The following is a 15,672-nucleotide window of genomic DNA, read 5'->3' on the forward strand; positions in this document are numbered from 1 at the left end:
ACTTTCCGAATACTAAAAATATTTTTTTAAATAATACAATATACCTATTATCAAATTTCATTAACATTCGGTCGCGTTTCCAGTATCAATAGGCGCATATACTATTGTAGGCTAAATAGAGTGAGGGACACAGTGTATTGCTCAAAGTTGTATAACTCTCCACATTGATGTCACCCTACAATGGACGCAACGTATCACAACATAACAACAGAAAATATATTAATCTATTTATTTATTTATTTATATATAAATTTATTTATAAAATCTATTGAGTAGTTTAGATAAGTAAAGTTTATTTCTTGTATATGAGCGATTGAGAATACCTATTTAACAAGAAAGCATTGGACATCACAATCATATAGTTCATATTATTATAATAATAATAATAATAATATAACGACCCACCAGATAATTTCGGTAATTACACTTGAAAATATTTTTCTTTTCACCCTCTCCATCTGTTTTTTTCAACGTCATTTTCTCGAATCTCGAAGCTTACTTTTTTCGTTTACTTTTTTAATGAGAAATTGGCGGTCGTACATTGTAATTTTTTACAACCTCGAATTTAAAATTAATTTTTAACAAATATAAAACTATTTTTTTCCGAACAGTGACGTTATAATAATTCTTTTATTTTTATTTTATGTAGGTATAATAATAATACAAAACGTTACTATATTCCTCAAAGATTAATTTACGTATTATACGGTACAATGAACTATAATTATACATAATTATATAGTGTCACAGTAGTCAAGATTTTTTTGTTAATTTTTAACTTACATTTTTACTTGCTTAACACTATTTCCTGACATTATTCAGGAATCTAACTCAATACATAAACGAATGAATCTAGTACTGTATAGAGTAAAACACACAGATTGCCTGTTATGTCATAACAACATAATATATAATGCCGTAAGACCCATATGGTTTTACAGTTTAGTCAACGTAACAAATAACATTAATAATGATATGTAAATAACATTTTTTCTTTGTGCGTTACTTAGAACAATGAGAAGACGGTGGAATTAAGAATTAACGATTAGGCAACCCCAAAATACTTGCTTTGAACGTCATTACGTCACGCATAGCTGGCAGTACTTTCAATTGCTGAATAAAATATTCACTCAGCAGTTATTATAACGGACATCAATCAAGCTGTCGCCGTCTATTTTCAACGAAGTCTTTATTTCCTCGCTCGTCCTTTGAATTTAATTTATCTAATATCAACTTATAGAGGTAAAATAACATATCACAAATATATATCTATACTAATATTATAAAGCCGAAGAGTTTGTTTGTTTGTTTGTTTGTTTGAACGCGCTAATCTCAGAAACTACTGGTCCGATTTGAAAAATTCTTTTAGTGTTAGATAGCGCATTTATCGAGGAAGGTTATAGGCTATATATCATCACGCTAAGATCAAAAGGAGCGGAGCACCAATGAAGAATGTTTCAAAATCGGGGGTTCTTTTTTCCTCTTGAGAGCTTCCGCTGCGTGCGCTGTGAAAACAGTTAAAGTTTCGCAAAAATCACGTATGACAGAATTGACCCTCTTTGAAAGTTCTAAATAAAAGTCCGCGCAGCATATATCTATCTTTTAAGGTTGGCTCACTATAACCTTTTTTATGGTAATCAAGTTTGTTCCAAAATAATGCATTATTTGCGAAGATGTTTTTATAAACATGATATTAATCCTTATCTAAATAAATACGTTATTCATCATAAGTATTTAATTTAAAACAAAATAGCCTTTTACATAATTCGATTTCAATGAGTTTCTCAGGAGATATCGCAGTTTTAAAATAACATCGCAGCAAAATAATGATCAAGTATTGCGCGCGCATCTGTTCCACGCGGACGAAGTCGCGCGCAGAAGTTAGTCTATACTAAGCAGAGAGTAAAAAAGCTAAAATATACAAATAAAAAGAGCATTATTATAGTATTATAAGGAAAAAAAATAATAATAATAAAAATAATTGTGTTTGCTCACAAACGAAAAAAAACCGACTTCAATTTCATCGACGAGTAATATACAACATAGATCAACGAAAAAATAGTCAAGTAACTACGCGTTATCAAAGATTACTCAAAAAGATAACTATATCGGATCTCGATAAAATTTATATGTGACCACATGATAAACATCAGCTTTCGATTAAATTAAAAATTATCAAAATCGGTACACCTAGTAAAAAGTTATTGCAGATTTTCGAGAGTTTCCCTCGATTTCTCTGGGATTCCATCATCAGATCCTGGTTTCCTTATCATGGTACCAAACTAGGGATATCTTCTTTCCAACAAAAAAAGAATTATTAAAATCGGTACATCCAGTAGAAAGTTATGCGGTATAATACAACGTAGGTCGACGAAAAAAGCGTCAAGCAAAAACGCATTATTAGATATAACTCGAAAAGTAGTTGTTAGATCTCAAATAAATTTAAATGGGACCAATTGATAGACACCACCTTTCGATTAAAAAAAATTGTCGAAATCGGTCCACCCGGTCAAAAGTTCTGAAGTAACAAATATTAAAAAAAATACAGTCGAATTAAGAACCTCCTCCTTTTTTGGAAGTCGGTTAAAAAAAGAAAAAAAGAAGAAGAAAAAAAACAGAAATTGCCATACATTAGAATAAGAACAGGTCGGTGGACTAACTTAAACAGCGATGTTGCTGAGTAACGCCTACCTTGATATAAAAAAAAATAAAAATAAAAATTGCATGTTTTTAGAATAAAAAAGGACATGGGTTCATAAGCCCGTGGATGTATATCACTTGTAAAAAAAAAAGAGCACTCAGTTTATAGTCTACTAGGTTAAAGCGTGGATTGAACTCGTATACGAAAGTAATTTCGTCCTATAGACAACCCGGGGAACGTATTATATATATATAGAAAGCATATATATATATATATATATATATATATATATATATATATATATATATATATATATATATATATATATATATATATATATATATATACGACCTTAAACTTCAACGCGGTGATCGATGTAATTTACGAACTGGTAAAATAGTGGTTGGTAATTAAATAGATTTAAATAGAATGGAAACAAGACTATGAATTTATTATCATGCAGTGTTCACGATCTAATGATCATGTTAACCGTTTGACCACGCCTACATTATATCGTATTTGTAATATCGGTAGAAGGTAAACGTAACATTTAATAAATTAAATTTTCATACTTTTCGATGTCGTTTCAGAGCAGGGCTGAGTTCATTAAATATCGCAATAAATTTGGAGAGTCAAAAATTGCGTTATTTTCAGGTATATTAGCACATAAATAAAGAAATTAGCCTCTTTGTTATTGTACATAAGTCAACTCATACACTCATTCACTCACTTGAGATAAGTAGTAAACGCTTACGCTTCAGCTTGTAATATCCCACTGCTAGGCATAGGACTTTTTCCCCGTGTAGGAGAAGGATCAGAGCTTAGTCCAGCACACTGCTCCAATGCGGGTTGGCGGATATATTATCTACTATGAGTAACGATTGCTATCAGGTGTACACGATAACATCTGGGACCGACAGCTTAACGTGCTCTCTGAGGCACAGTGAGGGGACCCATAAGGACTGCACAAGCAACCAGACCATGGCAAACATCTGTATGGTCAATACAAATGTTTGTCATGTACGGCGATCGAACCTGCAACCGCCAGTGCAACAGCCACAAACCAGTGCTATGACCGTTGCGCTAACACGTCTTCAGTATTAGTAGTAAAACTGTACTATAAATTTTTAATATAAAAGCAAACGAAATAATCCGAAGTGTTAAATAACCTAAAAACAAAATAAACAATATATTTGAATACCCCGTTCTTCCATATACTAACAGTAAATTTAAGTGTGTGTTCACAGTATTGCAAATGTTGCTATTCCTAAAGGGACCTCTTGTGATAAGTGATTAATATGGATATTATTATTATTTTTTGGTCCAATTCACGTTCCTTTATCAGCTATAGTAACGAAAATATATTTTTTACAAACTGATATAGCTCTGTTAAAAAATTCGTGAACATCGACATTTGTCAAGTTGTATCCCTTATCCAGTACTCGAAGCCATTATTCGAAGTATTCAACACTTAACTATTTTTTGTGCTTTGTACTTTAAGTGCGATTGTATTGAATTTCACATTTAATTTTCAGTACATTTTTCGTAAATACTGTTGTTTTCAGAGCTATATCCTTTTTGTTTGGAATACATTCCGCTAGGATAATTATTTTAGAGTTTACATAAAGACAAGTGCAAAATAATTTAACTATACGTGTATCATTTATCACACAATTTAAGCACTTGATAAATGTGTAAAAAAATACAATGCAAAAGTTTTTTTTTTTCGTAAACTACCTTAAAAATTAAATATTCACCGAAAACCTTACATGCATATTGAGAGTGTTTTACTCAACACACATAATTATTCATATACATTTATATAATTATTTATTTCTGCATAGATACTTATCCCTTAGGTTAGTGTACTTCCTATGCACATCACACACTCCACTGGTGTCACTATTTTATATATTATTGTATTTCATAGGTCTGGACACCACCCCTTTCCTCTTAGCATCTTGAGCAAACCCCTTGCCAGCAACATGTCATGCTTGTAGATGGTTCTTTTTAGGTTAGACTCCAAGATGGACTTCTTCGAGGCACTCGCCGCTCGGCTAAAGAACCTGCCGATTACGTCGTCACCGGCGTCAGTCAGTAGTAGACACAGGTATTAGTGTGTCTTGTCACCGCCACTACCGCATGAGGCACACTGTCGTGGATTTGTAGCCAGCCTCTCGGTCTTTGTCTAGACGATGAAGACCTCGCCGTAGATTTGCCCTTGCACTTCATGGATGTTCATGAGGCGCGAAATAATAACAAACTTTGATCCATCCATCGTCTCGAACTTTCGCGTTTCATAATATTTATAAATACGGGTACGGATAAGTACACAAGCAAACAAAGTAATCGCATTTCTCTTCTACTGATACAGTATACGGTGAATAAGAGGTAATGAACGCAATCAACATTTGCTCATCGCTTTGATTTAATAAAACTTATTTGATTTAAAAAAGATTCCATTACATACATACATACATACATACATACATACATACATACATACATACATACATACATACATAGATACATACATACATACATACAGCCCAAGCTAATAAAAGCGTGGTAAAAACGAAACAACGGTTGTATTTGTGAAAAAAAAAACAAATATGTTTCAATTTTTTCATTGCGTTTGTTAAATTAATTAGTTTTTTACTTTTTTAACTGTTGGGGAATTATTAATTAAGTAAATAAAAATTATCACCATTTCCAAATTATGTTAAAGTAAGCAAATACGTTTCAAGTAGATACAAACAATTGGGTATATTTTAAATGAAAATTATTTTTATTACCTTATTACCAATCTAGATTTATAATTACTTTTTTTTTTGATACGACACCCAATATCGTTGTCAAAAAAAAATATAAATAATAAATGAATTACTACGCGTTTTAACTGACTTCAAAAAGGAGGAGGTTACTCTATTCGACCGTATATATATATTTATTTTTAATTTAAAATCTGCATAATTTTTTACTGGGTGTACCGATTTTAATAATTTTTAATTTAATCGAAAGCCGATGTTTGTCATGTGGTCACATTTAAATTTCATCGAGATCTGACTACAACTTTTGGAGTAATCTTTGATAATGCGTATTTACTTGACTATTTTTCCTCCACCTACGTTGTATTACTTGTCGATGTAATTGAAGTCGTTTTTTTTTCGTTTGCCTGCAAACACAATTATTGTATTAGCGACTAAAACTAATAATAAGTAATGATTAACGATTGCACTCCCTTATTTTATTAAACGGTTTACAGAAGAATAATAATATAATATACTTATTATATTTTATACGAAATTTTTCTCAAAACCAATGTCACGGAAAAAGTTACGATCATTTTAATAAATCCTATTTTAGAATGTGCGTAAGTCGCTATTTCTTGCGCAGTGACGTCACAAAATGAGCTGATATAATAATTTTGTATGTGCGACGAAATCATTAAATTATTGTTATTGTGTAAGTAAATACGTTCCCGTATTTTTTCCGTATTTTTCTTTCAGTTAAATTCCGTCTATTACAAATTTCATTTAATTAAGCATTCTAAATATGAAAAATGATCTGTAATAATTTAGTAACTCAATAATAATTCATTCCACTGAAGATTATCAATACAGCTATCATAAAGTAAAAAAGTTTAGTTTCAAAGTTTTCAGTAAAGTAATTAAGTTTAGTTTCAATAACTGATTTAAGATAAGAGAAATAAAACAGGTATTGTTGGCAAAAAAAAAATTAAACAGCAATCGTGATCATTTTATAAATAGTGTTGTATCTTATTCTAAAAAAATATTTTCAAATTAAGTCGACAATTCAAGAATATGTTTGGTTATAATGTTACAAATAGTAATCAAACAACTGTTAGGGTTAATAAATTAAAGTAACAACTTCTTAATTAAGTAGGTTCAACCTATGGCTCAAGGCTTTAATTTACATACAGTAAATAGTTTTCCTTTAGGTTGCAAATTTAAATTAAATAAATTCTTCTTAAATCGAAACTAAAAGAAATATAAAATGATAGTTATTTTAGTAAATTGTAACAGCTAATTTTTACAAAGTGAAGATTTTCATTTGTTTTTCAGGTAACAGCAGCAGGCAAAGCTGTACTGGTAACGGGATGCGATAACGTTTTGGGAAACGCCCTGGCCAGGAGACTAGACGATTTAGGGTACCATGTATTCGCAGGCTTCCAAAACAAAGCCGGAAATATTGACGCAGATATGTTGAAAGAAGATTGCTCGGGCAGATTACATACTCTACAATTAGATATAACATCTGAAACACAGGTTAATTATTACGTAATTTTTTGTTGGAACTAGTAACAAAACTATTTAAAAAATCTTAAAATAAACATTTGAAAGTTAGTATCTCGAATGAAATAGGGACAAAGAAACTTATTTAAGAATTTTTGCCTTACATATGTTATTGTTTTAAAGGTACAGATAGAAGTCCTTTGCCAAACAGAGGTATAGACCGGCAGCAGTCTCGATAAAGAAAATTCCATTGGTTCATTTTATGTACAGCTAGCAACGAGAACTAATAAACTCCTAATCTTTAGTAATTCATAGATAATAATATTTAATTTTAGAAGATTACTAACTAAGTCTAATAAAATGGGATATTGTACGTGTACTGCTCGCGGCCAACCTCAGTTTTACCTTGTAAACACCATTAATAAAAATGGAAATGTTCGAGAAATTCGGAGCTTTAAATCCACCCACGCGCAGATTTTGCCTTAGAAATTCGTGATCTTTGCCAAAATTTATAAAAACATCTCATCTTCCTCCAATTTAATTAAGTCTGTGTTTGTTTATTGTATCAATTCCGTTCTTAATAAGTATTCATTTGACCGAAAAATTATCATTTTATAAGGGACTAAGTATACTTTATTAAATATATATATATAGTGATTATATTATTAATTTGTTTTCAATAACCAAATTATAATGAAAAATCTTTTTCTGAAAAGATTATAGATGTCTGACCTAATTTTTAGCGACCTCAGTCGATACTTGGACATAACCATTATGTTACTGTTTGCAGATCCTCTCCGCATCGTTGTATATAGTTGATCATCTACCAGAGGGCGCTCAGGGGTTGTGGGCTATCGTCAACTGTGAATCTTGGTGTGCTCTCGGCGAGCTGGAATGGGTTCCATTCTCTGTGATCCGAAGAGCGATGGATGTGAACCTTTTAGGTAGTAAAAATCTACACGTATTGTTCACTTTCGCTGTAAGATGGCTGTAACAGTAAAAGTTGCTGCTTGTTTTAGATAGATGGCGGTAGGGTTTTATTATTTTCAGTAAATTGCCTATCTCTCAGATCTTTAAATATATGTTACTATGTGTGTTTTAGGCTTATGTAAATGTCTGATGGTGTACACTATGACAAAAATTTTTGATTGAAGTAAATAATGTACTCAATAAATATTTTTTTATGCCCCGTACTCGTATTATTATGTTTTCTACTTTTTTTGGACAAAAAGACAGCTTTTGTTAAACATTTCAAACAGACAGGTAGTACACTGGCTCTTGTTAAATTACATGTTATCATACGAGAATATATTTGAATGTACTATATTCGTATAGCTGTAGTAAGTGGTAGTTAGTTTTAGACTTTTTACGACAGCCATGAATGCCACAAAAATTAATATTTAACAACTATATGAATTCGTCCGCGTGGAATTTAACAAAATAATTATTGTTCAGTTCGCGGGTATAAACAACAAACTAAAATTAAATTAGCCCAAGGTTTTCCTTATTACATTACCTATCTGCCAGTGAAAGTCTTGTCAAAATCAGTCCAGTCGTTTCAGAGATTAGCCGGAACAACCAGACAGACAGACAGACAAAAATTATAAAAATTCTTATTTTGGTACATATATGTACCGTGTATCCATACATATGAATTTAGTTAAAAGCGGCTATTTAATATTACAAACAGACACTCCAATTTTATTTTTTATTTATATATATGTATTATAGATGAAAATTTGAAAATGTATCAAAGAACTTAAGCAATGAATCATTCGTTAGAGCGAATTTTATTTAAGACAAGGTTCAATTAAAAGAGTTTATTCAATATAATCGAAATTTCAAACTGCACTATCGCATAACGCCTAATTTGTTTAATGTAATAGGTAAAATGTTAGTGTTTCTTACGTAAGCTTAGTCCTTCATGTACGAGTTTATTAAAGCAATTTATTTGCATTCATATATACAACTACAATTAGGTTTGAAAGCAAATCAAATGGTTACAACTAAAGTTATTGTAATTAATGATATCTTTTACAAAGATTTTATAACAATTAATTTAGATTTCTGGTTGAATGGTTGCTTCTTCATTCTAAAATTACAAAAATTTTGTGATAAAACTAGTAACTGTATTTACTCATTAAGGTTCAGAACATCGAAAGAACAATGATATCCTGGTGCTCTGGTCAATCAAAAAGAACCGGGAAATCAAATATCAGTCCCGGTTCTTTCAATACTTTCAGGAATTTTATTTTAATTGGGCAATTCCTGCCAAAGCTAACTAGAGATGCAAAATGGATATCCACGTGATAAGATTAATAACTTGTCCTGAAGCGAAGGCAGCTATGGTAACAACATGACGGTGGAACTATGTCAACGAGTTCTTCAGAAATTTCCCTATTGTATAAATGATAAAAACTCATGTAGAATAAACATTTCTGTGGAGAGATGAAAGGGTACCTACGGTACTACATCAATGGTGTTCGAAACTGAGAAAAAGCACGTTATTATCAAAGTCAAATCAGGAACTTACGATTTTTGAATCATGGTCAGTAAACTATTTAACATTAGACTTCTAACCATGAAAAGAATGAAAAGTGCAAAGACTAGCTCTTTACAAAATTCACACATTGAGTGTCTGCATCAGAGGATGACTGGCGGTGCATTTCTCTTATTGATTGAAAACTACTATTTTGCTTTCCTTTTTGTAGGTACCTTCTGTTTCATGCCACGATGTTAGTGATACTGATAGATATTCCAATCTACTGCTTAGGCAAGACACCAAAATGAAATTCCATTTGGTAAACCTTATAGCCCCACGACATAACTGAATATATATGTATTTAAAATTTGATCAGCTTCTTGCAAAACTTAAAGTTAAGATTACTATTTAATATTCTCTTTTAAGAATATCTTCTTTAGGATAAGATCCCTTGTAACCACTGCCGCTACCTTAAAAATGGACATGGATAATTCGTGACGGTAGCCGTGTAGACGATTCTTACTAATGTTTGACTTATTGACTTTCCATTCTTACAGTTACTCACAAATAAATATAAAAATTGAAGAATTGAAAAATAATGAAGAATTAAAAAAAAATTGAAAAATTGAAAAATTGAATAAAGATTGAATTGAATTGAATTGAATTGAAGTAGAACTAGGAAATAGGGTATAGGAAACATCGTGCTCAAAATTTGAAGCAGCCTGGTTGGGGAATCACATCTACATTACAGTAAATCATAGCTAAATAACACTGCTCTCAAGTAGTGTTGTGATGAGTAAGGTAGTCAAAAATCGTTGGCAGGGTCGGGTATAGGGTTGGCAATACGTTGGTAAAGCTCCTGGTGGTGCTATCGTCAATAAATTACGGTATCTCCTTACTATCAGACAGACCTTGCATTTGTATGCCACCTGTGGAAAAAAATGTATAACTAAGAAAATTTGTAAAATATTTACAGGACCAGCACGACTAGTTCAAGTGATGCTACCACTGGTACGACGAGCGAGAGGTCGTGTGGTCCTAGCTTCATCTATCCTGACCCACGTAGCCGCACCAGTGCGAGGAGTGCACGCCGCGTCCCTAGCAGCCCTCGACGCGCTCGCCGCCTGCCTCCGTCGGGAACTAAAACCGCGAGGTGTTGACGTAGTAAGTCACAAACAACAGCTTTTAGTTAAACTAACAACTATAAGAGCGTTCGCCTCCCTTGAGAATGGAAACGTTGTTGCGTAAGTTACTAATGATACGTTTTAGTTAAAGTATAAACTATAATTTCTACGCGTCCGCCTCCGTTGAGAAATAAAACCGCCCGTCGATGACGTCGTAAGTCACTAATGACGCAATTTGCTTTATTGTAGGGCGGCACTTTCAAGGCTCATTTTACTCGAAGATGCTATCATTTTTTTTTCATTAGGAGCGTTATTTTACAGTAGATTCTTTTGAAAGAAATTATTAGAGAACACAGGACATACATTACCGTTTCTTAACAATTTCTTGACACATCTTACGTGTTATGATAATGATATGCTAGTTGCATTCCTTAAGTTAATAATATCTTATTTATTTTCGCTTATATCTAATTCTATTAAACGAGCAATATCGGAAACGGCTCCAACGATTATCATGAAATTTAGTATGCGGGGGCGATAAATCAATATAGCTATTTTTAGAAAATGTCGTTTTATCCTTGCTTGTTGGCAATTTAAAAATGACTACAATATCGTTAGAATACGAAGGTAAGTTTCACAATTGTCCATATAATGGTCATAGCTCAGATGGGAAATCGGCCGTTCGAGATCGACCGAGAAGACCACGGTTTAAATCCCCATCGATTATTTTTTTCCTTTTTTTTCTGATTGCACTTATGATTTTTTATTCAAATATATATTTTATTATTATGTCGGTAAAATTGGAAAATATTATTCATATTTTAAAAATATGTAAGTAATTCGTATTTAAATATGATTTCCAAAAAACACGATTTACTTAAAATACCGAGCTAAGCTCGGTCACACAGGTACTAGTAATTATCGTTTAAAATACAAAAGTGCTGCGTAAAAATTAAATATACCAATATTAAATTAAAACCTAAGAAAGTGGGTAAATACTCACTTTCTTTTATTGCTATGAAATAATTTAAAATATTTATGTAATACTTTTGTTTGATAAGTACCTAATCTATAAAAATGGATGCCTGATACATGGCGCGTCGTTCTTCAAAGCCGGAATATTTCCTTTGACATAAATATTACGACATACATGACATGACGACGTATATGACATTACGAGCTTGTATTTTTAACCGACTTCAAAAAAGGATTAGGTTACTCAATTCGACCATATATATTATGTATGTTCGGGGATAACTTCGTCGTTTATGAATCGATTTTGATAATTCTATTTTGATAATTTTTGTTGGAAAGGAGATATCCGAAGTATGCTACAATGATAAGGAAACCAGGATCTGAAGATGGGATCCTAGAGAAATCGAGGGAAATCCTCGAAAATCCGTATAACTTTTTACTGAGTGTACCGATGTTGATGTTTTTTAATTTAATCGAAAGCCGATGTTTATCATGTGGTCACATTTAAATTTCATCGAGATCTGATTACAACTTTTGGAGTCATCTTTGATAATGCGTATTTACTTGACTATTTTTTCGTTTACTTATGTTGTATTAATTGTCGATGTAATTGAAGTCGTTTTTTTTTTCGTTTGCCAGCAAACACAATTATTATAATATTATTATTCCTTTGAAATATTCGTTTAACATTCAACCATGTATATGTATATATATATATATATATATATATATATACATACATAAATTAAAATACTATCTATGTTAAATTTTCATCGCAGTTAAAATGGTTGATTATGTGCCAAAACAGTAATTACACAGATAAATATACGTTTTAATAGTAAGGAGGCTTTAAATGTTGATAATAATATATGTGTATATTATAACAATCTAATTTTGAGTCATTACTATCAAAGAGTTAGTTTAGCAGACTGAACTTATTGAAACATATTAACATAAGACAGGAAGATTATAATAAAATCAGGCTCAAATTACCTAGATATTAACCTTAATTACCTTGAAATGTTTTAGTAATTTCAAAGTTTTTCTAGAATTTCTTTTAAAACATTACTATAAAATCATAGTAATCTATCTATATTCTCTATGTTCAAATTGTAATTCCTAACTAAGTCTTTAATATTAAATTACCCGTGAAACTTGTTTGTGCATACAAATACGCAGTAATCTTGATTATAAACACGTCATTCAAAGACCACAGACTGGATCAAAAACTGCGGTTTGCTCTTTGATACAGTACCCCAATGAGTTGATTAAAATTTCGACTTCATTCATTCAAAAAAATGTTAAATTTTATAATAATATTATTTGCGAAATATTTCCTTATTTCGTTTAATTTCCACGCTCTTAACTCTTTTACGTTTTGTGTATATTGTCATGAATGTCGATTATTGCATAGGTTGATGCTACACAAAAGCTTTAAAATTATAAGAAGCTTTCTAAGCATTCTTATTTATTTAACATTCTATATTAATTTAATCGGTAATCGGTATTTGTATATTAATTTAATCGGTATTTCTAAGGTAAACGTAATGGAAATTAAATTTTCATACATTGTTGTTACATTTCACACACAATGTTACCTAAAATAATTACATTATCTACATGTATTACCACTTACAAGCTAGCGAGCTCAAGCCATAGGGCGTCACGACGTCAATTCAGTTACTTCCAAGACTCAAGTACAGGGGATAATTCGATTTGCAAAGCTTTAGAAACATACTTCTTGAAAAACCCTCTATAAGCTTGTTTGCGTTTCAGAAATAAATGTCAACTTTCTGATCGATTCAGAGCCTATTAATCTGTGTTTGTTGAGAATTTTTAAATATTTACTCGTAGATCAAAATAAAAACGGGATAAAGGAAAATTGTTTTCGTAATAAAATATTTAATCTACTTGCTGATTTTTTCTCAGTGTAATTTTATTACAAAAATGATGTGAATGGAAATTTAGGTAATTTTGAACCCTTGAATTACATACATTTTGTATTCGTTATTGTCAGAACGAGGTATAAACAAATAAATAATAAAATATTACGCTTCAGATTGTAATATTCCACTTCTCACAGAGCTTAATCCACCACGCTGCTCCAATGCGGGTTGGCGGATATATTACTATGAGTAACGATAGCTATCAGGTGTACATGATAACAACCGGGACCGACGGCTAAACGTGCTCTCCGAGGCACGGTGGGGTTGTCGCAACAGGTACAATCCATGGCTGTAACCGTTGCGCCAACGCGGCGGCGGCAATTAATAAAATATATTAAAAGAAAATTAAAAAAAAAATCGGTTCATTCACAACATGTGTGTATGTATGTGTATATCGTGTATGTGTGTCTGCATGTATATATGAATATATGTGTGTGTATGTATATGTAAATAGTCTATCTGAAATAACTTAATAAATAGACATACACTCATATATATGTGCACATATGTGCATAAATACATACAAAAATATGTAAATGTACAAATATATGTATGACTATTTATTGAGTTGTTTCACATTATTTTCTATAACATTAAACTACACCTACACCTTCAATATATCATCTCCTTTGCCCTGAGGTTGCCTGGAAGAGATTGCTTTTAAGCAGTAAGGCCGCCTTTTGTACATTTTTCTACTAATTATTGTTAATGATGCTTGTTTATTTTATTTCTTGTTTCTTGTACAATAAAGTATAAGTAAATAAATAAAATAAAAACAATATGACGGTGGTAGTAAGGCTGCCTTTTGTACATTTTTCTACTAATTATTGTTAATGATGCTTGTTTATTTTATTTCTTGTTTCTTGTACAATAAAGTATAAGTAAATAAATAAAATAAAAACAATATGACGGTGGTAGTAAGGCCGCCTTTTGTACATTTTTCTACTAATTATTGTTAATGATGCTTGTTTATTTTATTTCTTGTTTCTTGTACAATAAAGTATAAGTAAATAAATAAAATAAAAACAATATGACGGTGGTTGCTAGGACAGTTAATAATTATTAATATTGGTTTACTACTTGGTAAGATATCAAATATTAGGTAAAAAAAAATTGTGTAAATTTTAGCATTACGTGCTAGACATGTGCTACACATTACGTGTATACGTATTCAGAGCCTGTAACATCCCACTGCTGGACACAGGCTTCTCTCTCCATCCAAGATTGGAGGTTATTCCACTACGCTGCTCCACTGCGGGTTGGCAGATATGATTGTCCCTGTTACTACAAATAACGATCGTTATCAGGTATTTATGATAATAAAGGGGACCTGCGGGTTAACGTGCTCTACGAGGCACAGTGGGGAAACCCACAAGGACAGACATCCAAACAGGAAAGACATATTTGTACGAATCAAATATCAATCCCGAGTGAGAATCCCTTCATTTTATTATTGAAAAAAATGTCCTTATCGCAGTATCCTATAATATCTAAGCCGATCATGTATTGTGCTTTTGATATAAATCAGGCACTTATTTTTCTATTTCAAAAATAAAAACTCAAACACAAACCTTGAAAGGGATAAAAGGTTTACGGTTTTACACAAAAAAAAAGATTATCGTACTTCCGAACTCTAATGTTTTTAATGTAAAATATCAATATAACCTTAATGCAGAATCAGAACGAAAGCATGCAACCACTACGTTATTTTTATACATCCACCAGATCAACTTAAATAAACAATGTGTTTGTTCCTTTTATAAAGTTAATAATAAATTTGTGTCAGGTGGTCGTTGCCGCTGGCGAATATACTACGGGAAGCGCGTGGCTCTCAGAGGAAAAACTTCTGGAACAAGCTCGCGATATGTGGAAGAGGCTTAGTGACGAACAAAAGGGCGCCTACGGAGAAGACTATTTCGAACAAGCACTCCGCAGCTTAGAGAAATATACTAAAAGCCCTGTAAGTATGAAATGTTATGGCAACATGTAGTATCGTTTAGAACATTCAGCCGGCTGAATTTTTTCGTATCTTATTGAATAATTTATAGACAGGGAAAGTAACGATTACCTTTTTTCAGGATTTACCACTGCCCTAATATTATTGGGGCAAACAAACTTATAAAAAAAATATACGTGTGTGTAGTTCGCGCATATAAATGTCGGTCACTTTTTGTGAAAACATGTGAAACTAAAACAAATTTACAAAAAAGCGCCTGTTCTCACACTTTGATCACAATGAAACAAAGGC

General features: G+C 31.7%; 1 protein-coding gene across 1 annotated transcript in view; it reads left to right on the forward strand.

Moving 5' to 3' along the window:
• LOC123658548 (D-beta-hydroxybutyrate dehydrogenase, mitochondrial) overlaps nt 1-15,672 on the forward strand; it is a 72,126-nt gene that overhangs the window by 43,576 nt on the left and 12,878 nt on the right. The window contains exons 4-7 of the mRNA XM_045593932.1: nt 6,727-6,930; nt 7,688-7,841; nt 10,356-10,543; nt 15,211-15,384. Of these exons, the coding sequence (XP_045449888.1) occupies nt 6,727-6,930; nt 7,688-7,841; nt 10,356-10,543; nt 15,211-15,384 (720 nt within the window). The remainder of the gene's footprint in view (nt 1-6,726; nt 6,931-7,687; nt 7,842-10,355; nt 10,544-15,210; nt 15,385-15,672) is intronic.

The sequence above is a fragment of the Melitaea cinxia genome, chromosome 12 (genome assembly GCF_905220565.1).
Source record: "Melitaea cinxia chromosome 12, ilMelCinx1.1, whole genome shotgun sequence".
Classification (NCBI taxonomy): Eukaryota; Metazoa; Arthropoda; class Insecta; order Lepidoptera; family Nymphalidae; genus Melitaea; species Melitaea cinxia.